Source organism: Populus alba, chromosome 13 (genome assembly GCF_005239225.2).
Source record: "Populus alba chromosome 13, ASM523922v2, whole genome shotgun sequence".
Lineage (NCBI taxonomy): Eukaryota > Viridiplantae > Streptophyta > Magnoliopsida > Malpighiales > Salicaceae > Populus > Populus alba.
In genome coordinates, this window is record NC_133296.1 from 1,440,434 (window position 1) to 1,454,027 (window position 13,594).

General features: G+C 33.1%; 2 protein-coding genes across 3 annotated transcripts; both read left to right on the plus strand.

Annotated features, from left to right (window-relative positions):
• The first annotated feature begins 666 nt into the window (after nt 1-666).
• LOC118060805 (peroxisomal adenine nucleotide carrier 1-like) lies at nt 667-3,322 on the plus strand. Its single transcript, XM_035074085.2, has 5 exons — nt 667-1,021; nt 1,909-2,140; nt 2,321-2,467; nt 2,592-2,743; nt 2,823-3,322. Exons 1-5 carry the CDS (start codon nt 879-881, stop codon nt 3,100-3,102), a joined length of 954 nt encoding a protein of 317 aa, XP_034929976.1. The 5' UTR covers nt 667-878; the 3' UTR covers nt 3,103-3,322.
• A 3,096-nt stretch (nt 3,323-6,418) lies between these two features.
• Nucleotides 6,419-9,857, plus strand: LOC118060806 (uncharacterized). Of its 2 annotated transcripts, none has more exons than XM_035074086.2 (6): nt 6,419-6,637; nt 6,755-6,794; nt 7,011-7,094; nt 7,983-8,169; nt 9,129-9,396; nt 9,573-9,857. In XM_035074086.2, exons 1-6 carry the CDS (start codon nt 6,572-6,574, stop codon nt 9,777-9,779), a joined length of 852 nt encoding a protein of 283 aa, XP_034929977.1. In that variant the 5' UTR covers nt 6,419-6,571; the 3' UTR covers nt 9,780-9,857. The 2 variants fall into 2 exon arrangements, with proteins under 2 accessions (XP_034929977.1, XP_034929978.1); XM_035074087.2 differs by having other exon boundaries at nt 6,425-6,637; nt 7,014-7,094.
• Nucleotides 9,858-13,594: the final 3,737 nt, after the last annotated feature.

Below are 13,594 nucleotides of genomic sequence, written 5' to 3' on the forward strand. Positions count from 1 at the left end.
CTGAGTACTCTGTTCACTCGGTCAACGAAGCTCTCTAATTTTGATCCGTTAGATCCCCACCGTCCAACCTCCCGCGAAGACCGTCTAGAACATTAAGTATCCACGATATGAAAACAATCGTAAGAGCTTCATTTTCATATCCTCAGTTCAAAAACCTTTCCATAGTGCCCCTACTCGTTGACCAGCCAAATTATCTAATAGAAAGGAAAAATCTTTTTTTCGAATTATTTATTATACTTCTCTCTCTTTTTTTCTCAATTCAATAACATCTTAGAAATGGGTTAGTGGAATCAGCCCAATAACAATTTTAGTTGTGATTTTTGATGAAGTTAAAATTAACTTTGGTAAGTGTCTAGAATATGATAATTGTTTTTTAAAGTATATTATACATTAAAAAAATATCAAATTAATTTTTTTTATTTTTTTATTTTTTTGATATTATAATATGAAAAATAAAAAAATATTTTTTAATATATTTTCAAATAAAAAATATCATACATCATACCAATCAAACAAAGAAACTAAAGAGCAGTGGTATATACAGAGATATGTCAGATTACAGGGGCATAATTGCTTCATTGGTGAATTTATAGGGATTACAATAAAGTTTAACAAAAAAACTCTAACCCGTAACTCCAACAAACGCCACGTTCTTACAATTCCGAAGAAAATCCAAAAATCAGTTTCTTTCATTTTGATTTCTCCACATTTGTAATTCCACTAGCCAGCCACCTACCAAATTCTTGTCTCGTCCCTCACTTCTTCTCTATAAACACAATATAAATCACTCTGGAAATCCCATAATCATAGAACCTTAATCTTTTTAAAGAATTTTGATACATATAGAGAGAGGGGGGGAGAGACAGAGAGAGACAAAGATGGGTGTTGATCTTGAATCTTTGTCAGAGGCAACATCAGGCGCTATTGGCTCATTACTAAGCACAACAATTTTGTACCCTCTTGATACGTGTAAGACTAAGTATCAAGCTGAGGCTCGTGATCATGGACAGCAAAAATACAGGTTTTAAAGTATACCCAGCGCTTAATTTTCTTGTTTTTTGGGTTTTTTTTTTTTTTATCTGGGTTTTGTGTGATCTTGTGATTAGTCAAACAGGGTTGGTTTCATTTTTAATTTTTGTATTAGTAGCTGAAAGTTTCAGTCTTTATGTATGGTAATTACTGATATGTGTAGTTACTAGTTAGGCAGTTCTGGGGTATTTGGTCGCTTTTAGCTTCATAGAGCATTTGTTTTGAATGAGAGGTATCTGCCATTGTTAAATGTAGTTAGATGAGTTTATGCCTAACTCTACTGTAGCTACCTGGTCAGTGGAATTGGCATTTTTTGCTGTTCTATCATCTACCTTGTCAGTATTACTCTATTAGGCTATTTATATAAAATCTTCTGCTTTCCTGATCACGATGGATGTTTTTGTTAACCAAGTAAATATTTTCATCTCCTCTTAGATTGGTTTCACCGTTTCAGGTTTTTTTTTTCTATGTTTTTTGCAATCTTCGTATCAATTTAGTTTAATATCATAACTAGTGATACCTTCAAAGGTTCCTTCTTGATGTATTTTATAGTTAGTGGATGAAGTGTTGAAACATGTCCTGGTCAATCTCATTGAGTAGCATGTAGCATTGAGCATCTGTATTGAAATTCCTTTAAATTTTCCGTTTCACCTTTTAGATTGAATTGTAGCATTGGTGAATTGTATGTTGTTTATATAAGCTTTAAATTTTCCGTTTTGCCTTTTCTGTTGCATCGCCATTTACCTTATGGACCATTTGTTAGCTCTACAGCCTCGCACGCATATTACTAGACCAAGTAACATCTTTGAGAATGTTAAGCTAGTGGCTGCTATTGTAAGGCTTATTGTTTATTTGGTGTTGCTTTTGTGGCTTATGTAGGAACCTTACTGATGTTTTATGGGAAGCAATATCCAGTCGACAAGTGCTTTCACTATACCAGGGCCTAGGGACGAAAAATCTGCAGTCTTTCATTTCACAGTTTATCTACTTCTATGGGTATAGCTACTTTAAAAGACTATATCTGGAGAAGAGTGGTTCCAAAAAGATTGGAACGAAAGCTAACTTGTTTATTGCTGCTGCTGCTGGGGCTTGCACTGCCGTTATCACTCAGGTGAGTCACTAGTTACCATTTTGCAAGTTTGGCATAATGCTCAACTAATTGTTGCGATGGCAGTCTTTTCATGAAATTCCTCATGTGTTCTGATTTTCTCTTGGGTGTCATTGTTCGTGTTTCTTCCATCAATATTAATGTTAAAATTAATATCAAAATGTTTGGCCTACCATTATGTAGCCCCTGGATACAGCCTCCTCGAGAATGCAGACAAGTGCCTTTGGCAAATCGAAAGGACTTTGGGAAACGTTGACAGAGGGCAGTTACAGTGATGCGTTTGATGGCCTTGGCATCTCTCTTTTGCTGACCTCAAACCCCGCAATTCAGGTACTTGACCTGGCCTTGTAGTTTTATACTATGATACAAATTGCTTCATAATCTCTTTCGGAGGCTACCTTCATTTTGCTTAAGAGAATCGACTCCACTGAGACAAGAGTTACATATATTGCAGTATACAGTATTCGATCAGCTCAAACTAAGACTATTAAAGACAAACCAGAACAACACAGAAAAGACTGCGGTAACCCTTTCTGCCTTCACAGCTTTTGTTCTGGGTGCGCTCTCAAAGAGTATAGCCACCATTCTGACATATCCTGCAATCAGGTGCGCAGCTATTACCTTAAAACTTTAGTTTTAAATACTTGAGATATAGAGCGATCTGATATTTATACTATTGATACAGGTGTAAGGTGGTGATTCAAGCTGCTGACTCAGATGACAATGAAGCTAAGAAAGCTCAGCGAAAGTCTAGAAAGACTTTGTCTGCGGTCATACATGCTATATGGAAAAAAGAGGGAATTTTGGGTTTTTTCAAAGGATTGCATGCCCAGATTTTGAAGACTGTACTGAGCTCAGCATTCCTTTTGATGATCAAGGAGAAAATAGCCGCAACCACTTGGGTTCTTATACTCGCGATTAGAAGGTATCTATTTCTCACAAGGGGTAAACTAAAAAGTGCCTGATGGTGATTCCTCGATGGTAATATGCTTGAAAATATTTGTAGATAGTGTTGCTGCTCATTTAGAAAACTGAAGGATTCAATTTATCAGATAAGAAGCTTAAATTGAGATGAGTTTAATCCCGGATTTTTCTCTCTCCAAAGATACTTATTAATCTATGTAGTTTATGATTTGTATTATTTGTAAGCCAATTTAAATTCTCCCTGTAATTCCTTTTTTTTTTTCGAAAATTCAAATAAATGATCTGTAATTGTTAAATGCTCTTGAAAAGAAATTGCAGTAAGTGGATTTCAATGGGAATGTCCCTTCCCCCATTTGAAATACAGTTTTAGTTTACTTTACATCAAGAAACCATAGTTCTTGCAGATTTTGTGAATTGCTTATTTGAAGCTGATGTTGAGTCACTCACGAAGGACTTCTTCTGATTCTGGGCTAGTTACATTTTCCCACTACCTTGATAAAATATGTTAAATGCTTAACATCATCAAGTGAAGAGCATGAAGTGTCTTGTATTTATTGACCTAGTCTATGGATGATTTCGTAAAACTACATTTACCTAACAACTTCTCCTTAATGCATCAAGTTAATACGAAGATGCTCTTTAATATTGTCCGAAAAAAAAATTGAAATAATTTTTTTTGATAAAAATGTATGAGCTATGAAATTTCAGTAAAAGGGATAAGAAGGATTTAATTACAATTTGATGGAGATAAAATCATGTAAGAAATTACAGTAAGAAATTATCTTTATTTATTTTCTTGTATTTAGATTTATTTTTTATTTTAATTAAAACTTTTAATTTATTTAGTTTTAACCCTTTTATTAGAAATAGTTAGGAAAATTTTAATTAAAAATCTTCATCCTATAAAGGATTTTAAACTAAATATGAATAGAAATATTAATCTAGATTTTATTAAATCAGATATTTTCTCCAAATTGCAAGTCACAGCTTTCAAGAGAAGGAAAATGGTATTAATCATAGTTTTTTCCAAACCTAGTTTGATAATCAACTTGAGTCAAGGCTCGGGTTATGAATTATCCCAAGTCAATCCTATTTTTGTTTTGTTTTTTTAAAGTAAAATGACATTATTTTTGTTAAAAAAATTATACTTAATAGGTTGCAAACTTGCAATGGAGTTTTTAACCTGTCCGAGTCAATTCAAGTTTTGTGTTTTTTGTGCTCTTGAGCAATTGTTGCGATATCTCATGCTACCAGCCACATAAATTAATTATGATAATAATAATATATTTTTAGGTTATAATTAATTAACATATTTTACATGCATGGGCGGTGGCACCGAGCCCTATAGAAAAGAGAGAAAATATCAGGTCATGTTTGTTTACTAAAAAGTAGTTTTTGAGAAATCATTTTTCAAACTTCCCCGTGTTTGTTTGTTATTAGAAAAGTTGGTGAATGAAAAATATTTTTTGGTCAACGAAAAACACTTTCCAGTCAATTTCAGTTAAACAAAAATTTGACTTGGTTTTCAAAAAAGTATTTTCTTTTTAGCTATGTTTGTTTTCCGGAAAGTGATTTCTAGAAAATCACTTTCTCAACTTTCTTGTGTTTGTTTGCCAGTAGGAAAGTTAGTCAATGAAAAACATTTTCCAGTAAAAGAAAAATTTGGCTTGGTTTTCAGGAAAATGTTTTCCTGAAAAATTTGGGGGGAAAACATTTTTCCGAAGTTGTGAAAAATTTAGAAATGTCATTATTTGCTGATTATATCAAATTTGATCCTCAAACTTTTGATTGCTATATTTATTTTGTTTTGAATATTTATTTTTCAATTTCATCTCTTAAATTTTTATTTTTATATTAACTTTGGTCCTTATTTTTATAATTGCTATTTGCTTTTTCCTTATCATATTTTTATTGAAATTTTTTATCTATCAAAATTGGTCTTTATTTTTTTAATTGTTATTTATTTTATTTGAAATAATTTATGAAATGTTGATTATTATTATTTTAATTTCTTTATCTTTCATTTTTTTTTAAATTTTTAGATTTGATTTCTATTATTTTAATTACTATTTATTTTATTTGAGATAATTTATGAAATTATATTTTTTTTCAATTTCATTCTCATTCAACTTTTTAATTTGTAAGATTTGTTCCTTATTGTTTTAATAAACTTAAGAAAAATAAAATATTAATAAGTTATTTTTCAGCTTATTTTTCATAACATAATTAAACACTAGAAAATGTTTTCTAATTTATTTTTTATTATATTATGAAATGTTGAAAAATATTTTTTTAAAATTTACTTTTATTATGATTTATTATTTTTTAAAAAATTACTTTCCAGCAAATAACAGAGTTCAAGAAGCCGCCAGGGAGGAGGGAAAGATTAGTGGAAGAGCTGAAAGCTGTTACGGAGGAGATCAGCGAGGGACCAAAACGAAAAGAAGAAACAAGACAGGAGATTGAAGAGATAAAACCCGAATGCCAGAAACTCAAAGAGGAGAATACGATCATATCCAAGCAGATTGATTGCAATCAAATCAAGGTGAACCTAATGCTTAGCATTTTGAAAGCTCGTGAAGATAAGAACTTTGCTCAAGCTGCTCAACTTACTCAGCTCCTCCGGTTTGTCGATTAAACATCCCTTTAACTGATATAGACAAACAGATCTGCGCACAATTCCTTTTTTTTTTTCAGCGTTCTATGTAGTAACGATGTTGTTTTTCTGTTTCCTGTTCGTGATCTATGATCACAATGAACGAGTGATACAAATTTATGAAAAAAAAGATTCGATAGAAGCACAAATTAGCCCTACCTCAGCAAGGTCCAACTCAAACATTTAAAACGGCGGCCCAGAAAAGTATTTCCCAACTTGATTAATAATGTCGTGTTTGAGAAGTGCTATAATATTAAATATAAATTTTATTTTAATATATAATAAAAAATAAAATATTTTAAAAAACAACTATTATTATAATAACAAATAATAAAACTCAATTCAATTAAAAGTGAATTTTAATTACCATTGAAATTTAATCTGATTTAAGATTATGGTTACAGTAATTTATTAAATTATTTTTAAATAAAATAATATCGTTTTTTTTTAATTCTTAGAATTAACATGATTGAATGTTACTTGAATTTAATAAATCAATTAGAATTCAAGTCAAGTCAACTCTCGTAAAGTTATTCAAGTTAATCTAAATAGAATTGAAATAAAATCCAGCTTTCAAGTGATTTGTAAATTACCAAGGTAAACCATCGAACCAGATAAAGTTTAATTACTATGATTATCCGAAAATAAAATTCCATTTTGGTAAAAAGCATAATTCCTTTGCTTTTGTTGCTATTAACCTAACTGATAAATACTTATCGCTTGCTATATATATATATATATATATATATAAACATCAATAAAAAACAAAACAACGCGGGAGCATCAGAGACAGAGATCTGTTTGGTAACAGAGAAGGAGAAGAGAAGAGAAGAGAAAACCGGAAGGAAGGAAAGATGATGTCAGGAGGAGTAGGAAAATACACACACATTGATAATCAAAAAGTCTCTGGATCTGTTCCTGTAAGTCTCTCTCTCTGTCTCTCTTTATACGTTTCCTCATACGTATATCTATGCGTGCTTTTCGTATTCAGATCTATTTCTCAGCTGTTAACCATTTGTTTCGATTCGATTTTCTAGTCTGTTCCAGATCCAGGCCATGTCACCGTTCAATTCACCGGTAACCACAAGTTTTTCTCTTTGATTTTCATTTCCTTTACTGTTTGTTAGCTGAGAAAATTCTGTAATCGAGAAGACAATTCTCAGTTCTCATGTTATTGAGATTGCTGCAGCTGCTTATTTTTCTTTATGAGCTTATCAGTTTGATTATTCTTTTAATTTTTTAATTATTGTATCTGCGATATAAAAATATTGATTTTTAATGTATTATTTGTAGCAGATTCGAATCTGCAGACATTTCCTCCATCAGAATCGCAAGGGAAGATCTCTGGTGGAACCCGTCCGCCTCGTGATGCTGATGGTATGCTATTATATTACTTAATTCTCCGCTATAATTAGCAAAATGAGCTTATATATTGAGTGGTTTAGGAAATGTGATAGTTCAGTTAGGCTTGAAGTGTTCAATGGAGTCAATGCAATGCAATATCGTGTTGAACACCAAAAAATGGAATCAGGCTTAGGCTATAAGTTGTCAAAGGTTTCCAGTTATCGGCTGACAAGTTTTAACCAGGTTGTGTGCCTTGCGCATGTGTGTTGAAAAAAGGCATAGGTCTCGTTCTTAAGTTTGAGGATAAGATAGCATGAATGGTAGGTGAAGAAGCATGGTATGTGAAGTAAAGGATCAATAGTTTTAATGAAGCAAATTTTCTGTCAATTTGACCGACTGTAACTTGATGAAAGTCGTAGTTAGAAGAGGTTTTGACTATCTTTTTGCTGCTGCACCCCTGTTATTTGAATAGTTTGATCACTGGACGATTGAAAGATGGTTTTCAAGGGAAAGGCCTGGGAAAATGGATTTCTGATGGTCAAGGGGTTTGACCAAGGGTAACTTGGTGGAAGCTGTAGTTATATGTTATGAATGCCCTTTTCTTTTTGCACCCCTTGTATTTGAATGGTTTGACTGCTAAAAAATGTTGGAGATTATCTTCTTGGAAATGGCTTGGCAAACTGGATTTGTTACTGTGACCAATCCCTGAGGAACTAAGTGGTGGCCAGGGTTAATGGTGACTCATGTTAATTTTCATTTTTGTGTTATTTTTTTTCTGGCTTGGTCTGGTGAAATCTTGGAAACATTGTTGTTACAAGTTGTTAAGACTGTTTAAAATGTCATATAATATTCACTGTTTTGAAGCAAGTTTTAATGGTGTAGCATTTGATATGTTAAATGGCTAAATTTCTCTTGGTTCAGATACATTTTCAAAACCTGTTTCTGGTTCTGAGGAATCCCAGCAAGGTGGTTGGTTTCGAACATTTACAGTTGCTGCATATAAGCCGTACTTTGATGTTGACACTACCGATGTTTTGGAAAGGATCAAATATTCACTTTTCCCATTTAGAGGAACTTTTACTGAAAAAACAGTCAACAACCCAGATTTGTGAGTTGTCTTTGCCTAAATCGACACTTTTGATATATGGTCTGAATTGATTAAAATGTCAAATTGTTTCCCAACATTGAATTTGTGAGGAACTTTTTGTTGTAATTGTCTCACTTGTATGTTAATTAATACTTGAGTAGGAAAGTGTAACTACGTAAAAAGAAAGAAAGCATGCAGATGCTATTACAAAGAAGGAAAATATTCTGATAACTGACATGATTGTCTTTTATATTCTTAGTTTAATAGTTGAACATGTGCTAAGAGGGTGAACCATCTGTAGTCTAATATATTCATGGGCAACACTTTGCGTAATTTTTATGGTTTTCTACACATGATGATAGCTAAAAGTTGATGCTGTAATGTTAACGTACTGTTAATGTTTATAAAGAAACACCTCTCCAAATGTTTCTAGGGAAATAAAATGTGGTTTTAAGCTTTTTGGCATTGCTTGGTGATGATAACCTATAGAATCTATTGATAATCTTGAATTTTGCAGTCAAATTGTTATATTTGAGCTCACCCCCATCATAAGTCAGAAGTCCTTCAGATGACTTTTTTATTAAGGTTCCCAAGACCTGACCTGTCTTGTAGATTGTCTAGATGATGTTGTGAATTGTGACTATTATCATATCTAGCTGATTACCTATCCTGTAGATATAGATAGTTCAATCTCATATCCCTGAGATTGATTTAACTTTTGGGGATTTAACATTAAATTTCTTGCTTTTGCTACTTAAATAACCAAAAGATGAAAAATTCAAGGAACTGCTCACGCTGACAAAAGAACAGAATTTTTCTGCTTTATCAGCCGTTTGCAGTCTGATCACTTACTGGTTTCTGCAATAAGTCATCAGTTTTGCAAATCCCTTGTATTTGATGGACATACTAAACTCATTTGCCCTTCTTCCATCTTCTCCGCATGTTAGAAACATTTGTCATTTAAGCTAATATCTCTGTAGGTATGGACCATTTTGGATATGCACTACCCTGATCTTTGTAGCAGCCTCCATTGGCACTTTTGTGACATATATAGCACACAAGCTGCAGAAGAAAGAATGGAACTATGACATAAATCTGGTGACTTGGTCTGCTGGAGTGTTTTATGGCTATGTCCTTCTGGTTCCTCTTGTATTGTATGTAATCCTCAAGTACTTCTCAGCACCATCAGGCCTTGTCCAGCTATTCTGTCTTTATGGCTACTCCCTATTTGTCTTTATTCCTGCATTGGTAATGTCCCTTTCTTCCTTTTAACCATGACTTGTTGTTATTCCTTCAGCTTATACATGTTTGGAAAAACCCTGATTTTAGAATGAAGCACAGATCTGATATCATCCTGTAACTTCGTGGTTAACAAGAGAAAATCTTAAGAACGCCAACTTAAATTCTTATGTTTCTGGTTGCAGTGCCTCTCAGTCATACCCTTGGAGATTTTCAGATGGGTGATTGCAGGTGTGGCAGGGTTCATGTCAGCAACCTTTGTGGCGCTTAATCTCCGAGCACATATCATGTCTGCAGGTGAAAGGTGGTTTTTTATCGTAGCAGGCATCTTTCTATTGCAGTTGGCTCTGTCCGTTGTATTGAAGCTTTATCTGTTCACTGTCACTGTATAATAAATAATATTGTTCCACAAAGAGAGGTATGGACAGGTTGTAGATCACAAAAAAAGAGTATTTTTGGTCTTTTAATCATCTTATTCTTGCTACAATATTTTGCAGAAATGTTATTCAACCATTAGGACCCACTTGCATTCGTTCATTCGTGGCAATATAATCCAAATCATCAATGTGACATTGTGTTTTGTTTTTGCTTGCTACAGTTCTGTTCAAGGACATTGACAGTGGTTTAGACCTAGCCTTAGCCCTTGAATGAGAAATGCAATCCGTTAAATCCATAATCTTTATGTGTGCATGTATTTTCATATATGAATTAGTAAATGCATCTGCATCTAAGTGAGAACTAATAAATCTCCGGCACTAAAGGCTAGTCTACAAAAATGTATTTTCATGATGAGTTTCTCCAATTTTGGCATGGATGATATGTTTTTTTGTGGGACCAAGGGAGTGGGGACTGAATTTAGTATCAATGTGTGAAAACTAGCTGGGATTGAACTTAGTTTAGGTGAGGGGAAACCGAGTGGAAACTAGTGATCAGTGGAAAATGGCTGCAAATTTAGCTGTCGATTAGAGTATCAATGTGTGAAAACTAGCTGGGATTGAACTTAGTTTAGGAGAGTGGAAACCGACTGGAAACTAGTGATCAGTGGAAAATGGCTGCAAATTTAGCTGTCGATTAGAAAGGAAGTATACTAATTGTGAATCATTTCAAGTCATGTTTTGCGTGGTGTCCCCAAGTCAAACAATTGAGCTTGAAATCTCCCCACGGGGCCCCAAGTTGGAGATGGTTGGAATTCATATGTATTGGTCTCTACCTAATCACCATAATCATTCGATAATATCTGACTTGGTGGGAATGCTCCCCAGTTCTCACGACTAAGTTCTTCCATACCATTATTAAACCCAGTTCCACGGTTAGATGACTCGTCAATATGGAGCCTGGTATGAGCTGTTTCTTCTTCTTCTTCTTCTTCTTCAATTATGATGAATGTTTATCTTGTCAAACTCGACTATCTTTATAGGTTAAACTTGTTATTATGGAGCAGCTGTTTTTTTATCTTGTCAAACTCGAGTAACTTGGTAAGTTAAACTCGATCCTGGTATGAGCTGCTTTTTTTGTTTGAATCAGATAGATGTTTATCTAGTCAAACTCAACTAAGTGACTTGATAGATTAACTTATAATCTAGTTAAATTTAAGTAAAATTTGACAAGAGTTAACTTTAATTTTTTTAATTATTTAAAATAATATGATATAATTTTTAAGATGATCTGTCAAACTCATCATCTCCAACAATTGTCTCAGAATGAGTCAAATCTCCATAATAACTATGCATATAACTCAAGCACCAACCAAGAATTGATGAGGTGATGCAGATCCAAGCCTGAAGTTTGTTCTTGGTCAATTAGCACAATCATACATGGCCATACATTCTCTTGACATGATAGTAAATTAGGTTCAAATCCATTCCTGACTAGTCATCTTCGGTTCATAAGGTGATTAAACAAATTAGCTAATTACCACTAAAAAATTAGATGTTAGTCAGCTTCCATAAGAAGAATATGATTGATATCATTATGGGGCTGTGGATGTGCTTCGGTGACTTCCATTTTATTGGCTTCAACTTGTCCAATATATATATTAAGGCAGACATAATTAATCTTGTAATTTCTAATTTGATAATTCAATTCAAACAAAAATTTCCCAGTACTTGATGAACAATTATTAATTGTTTCTGCTTTGAAGCCTCCTTATTCGTGTTTCTTTTCCCTTTCGAGTATGTTATGATCATTTCGAAAATGAAAAGAATTAAATAGTAAATGTAAATTAAGTTATTTGATCTTTGAAATTTTTATTTAATTTCCCTTAATTTTTCCAATTTTTTTATAGCCCTGTTGTATGAATGAATGTGACTCGAGAAGGGATTTTTGAAGTGAAATCTAATCCTGTAATTAGCTACATTTGAAAACAAAGTATTTATCGTAAACTATGTCGTTTTAGTTTTAGAATTTAATAAGTTAGTCCATCTAGTTTTTTTTTTTTTTTTTTTTTTTTAAATCCCCTTTTTAATCCTTATATATATTTTCATATACGCAAAAGTTTTTTTCAATTAAAAAGAAAACTCAAATTCAAGAACACTCAATGGAAAATACAGATAAATCTCTATAAATTAATACCTATAAATTTAATAATTAATCGATATATACTTGTATGCAGTCATGAACTGAAACATTTAGTCACAAGGGCTTGCATTCACAACCAACAAGAGATGATACATGCGGTAATTAAGAGCTTCCATAACCTAGTCCCGAAGAAGAAACAAGACACTGTGATCAAATATAAATCAAATAAATCCTTACTTAAACCCAATTAAACATATAAGCTAATTAAAGATATTCTTTTAGTACCAACAAAAAACAATTGAATTGTTTTTTCAAAAGGCAAAGATGGCAACGACAACCCTGGATTTTGAAACCCAAAACTTTGCCAACAAATCATTAACTGTAATAAAAAAAAGAAAAGAAAAGGAAAGAAACAGTATAGTTGTTGCCCTAGGATATTACTATATTGAGATGGACAGTAGCATTTCTAGGCCTTGGAAAGGGAGCAAAAACAACAACCAAAGTAAGAGTCAAAGCCAAGATCCTGAAATTGAGGTCCTTGTGAAGATAACACTTGAGACCAGAGTTGTGTTAGGTTTAGAAAATAATTTAAATTATTGGATTTGAATATTATTTGCTAATTGGCCTTGGACTAGAGATGGATGGTCGGTGGAGATCGATCATGGCTACTGCTCTACATTTCATCATCATTGATTATCTTGAGGTCCTTACAATATGCCCTTGTAAGCATTTCTTTGCCCTAGCTGTCGCCATGCAAGTACTGCAACTTCGTATGAAACCATGGAAATTGACAATTTGGTGACGGAGTGGGACACAGCTACCTCAACATTGACAATACTCCATTTCCATTTCATGTGCTCTCGTCATTTCTTCGTCTTTATATGCTAGAGAATTTGACTGAAGTGTTTTTTTTCTCACAAAAAATAATTTAAAAAATAATAAATGGATTAATTATACTTAAAAATACAGCCTTTTTCACATCCATTCACGCATATTAATTTGAAAGGACCTGCTACTTCAAAGTTTTTCACCTTTACAGACAAATCCTCCATTTGACTATTCTTCAACCTTTCCCTTTTAAATTCCACCTACTAACTACACCACAAGTCTAAGCCCTCTCTCTCCCCCTCTATCTCACTCAAGATCCTTGCAGTAGTTTCCATCTTGAAGGAGAAGTAAAGCCTGTAGTAATTTAGAGAGAAGTGATCATGTTTATGTCAAGGAGTCAGGTGGGGTGTCTCTTGCTGGTATTGCTGAGTATTTCAGCTTTTCACCATGGAGTTGTAGGAGCAAGAAACCTGAAAGAGAACGTGGAAGCCAAGGAGAAAACCAAAAATGAGAAAGAAGGTGCTGATTCTGAAGATATCAATGGCTATGTTGCAAATGTCAATAGAGTGGTACCCTCATGTCCTGACCCCATACACAACAGGTAATCTGCAAATCAGCCAACACATTCAAATCTTTTCAGGAAATGTAGATATATATATAAACTGTAGCGCTGCTAGCTCATGCCATAATTGCAGTAGCTTCTACGATATATATATATATATATATATAGTAAAGAGCTCAAATACATATTTTGTGCTCTTATATCTTCATAGTGAGTATTGTTCAAACATGTATTAGATTTAAAGCAAAGATGTGAAAGTCATGCTGCTTCTGCAGCAGCTCATATATATATATATATATA

Bases quoted from the DNA above. Each gene is read 5' to 3' on its own strand.
- LOC118060805 (XM_035074085.2), top strand. From the start codon at position 879: ATGGGTGTTGATCTTGAATCTTTGTCAGAGGCAACATCAGGCGCTATT. The intron at 2,141-2,320 runs GTGAGTCACTAG...ACCATTATGTAG, and splicing joins GCACTGCCGTTATCACTCAG to CCCCTGGATACAGCCTCCTC. The intron at 2,744-2,822 runs GTGCGCAGCTAT...CTATTGATACAG, and splicing joins CTGACATATCCTGCAATCAG to GTGTAAGGTGGTGATTCAAG.
- LOC118060806 (XM_035074086.2), top strand. From the start codon at position 6,572: ATGATGTCAGGAGGAGTAGGAAAATACACACACATTGATAATCAAAAA. The intron at 7,095-7,982 runs GTATGCTATTAT...CTCTTGGTTCAG, and splicing joins TCCGCCTCGTGATGCTGATG to ATACATTTTCAAAACCTGTT. The intron at 9,397-9,572 runs GTAATGTCCCTT...TTCTGGTTGCAG, and splicing joins TTGTCTTTATTCCTGCATTG to TGCCTCTCAGTCATACCCTT.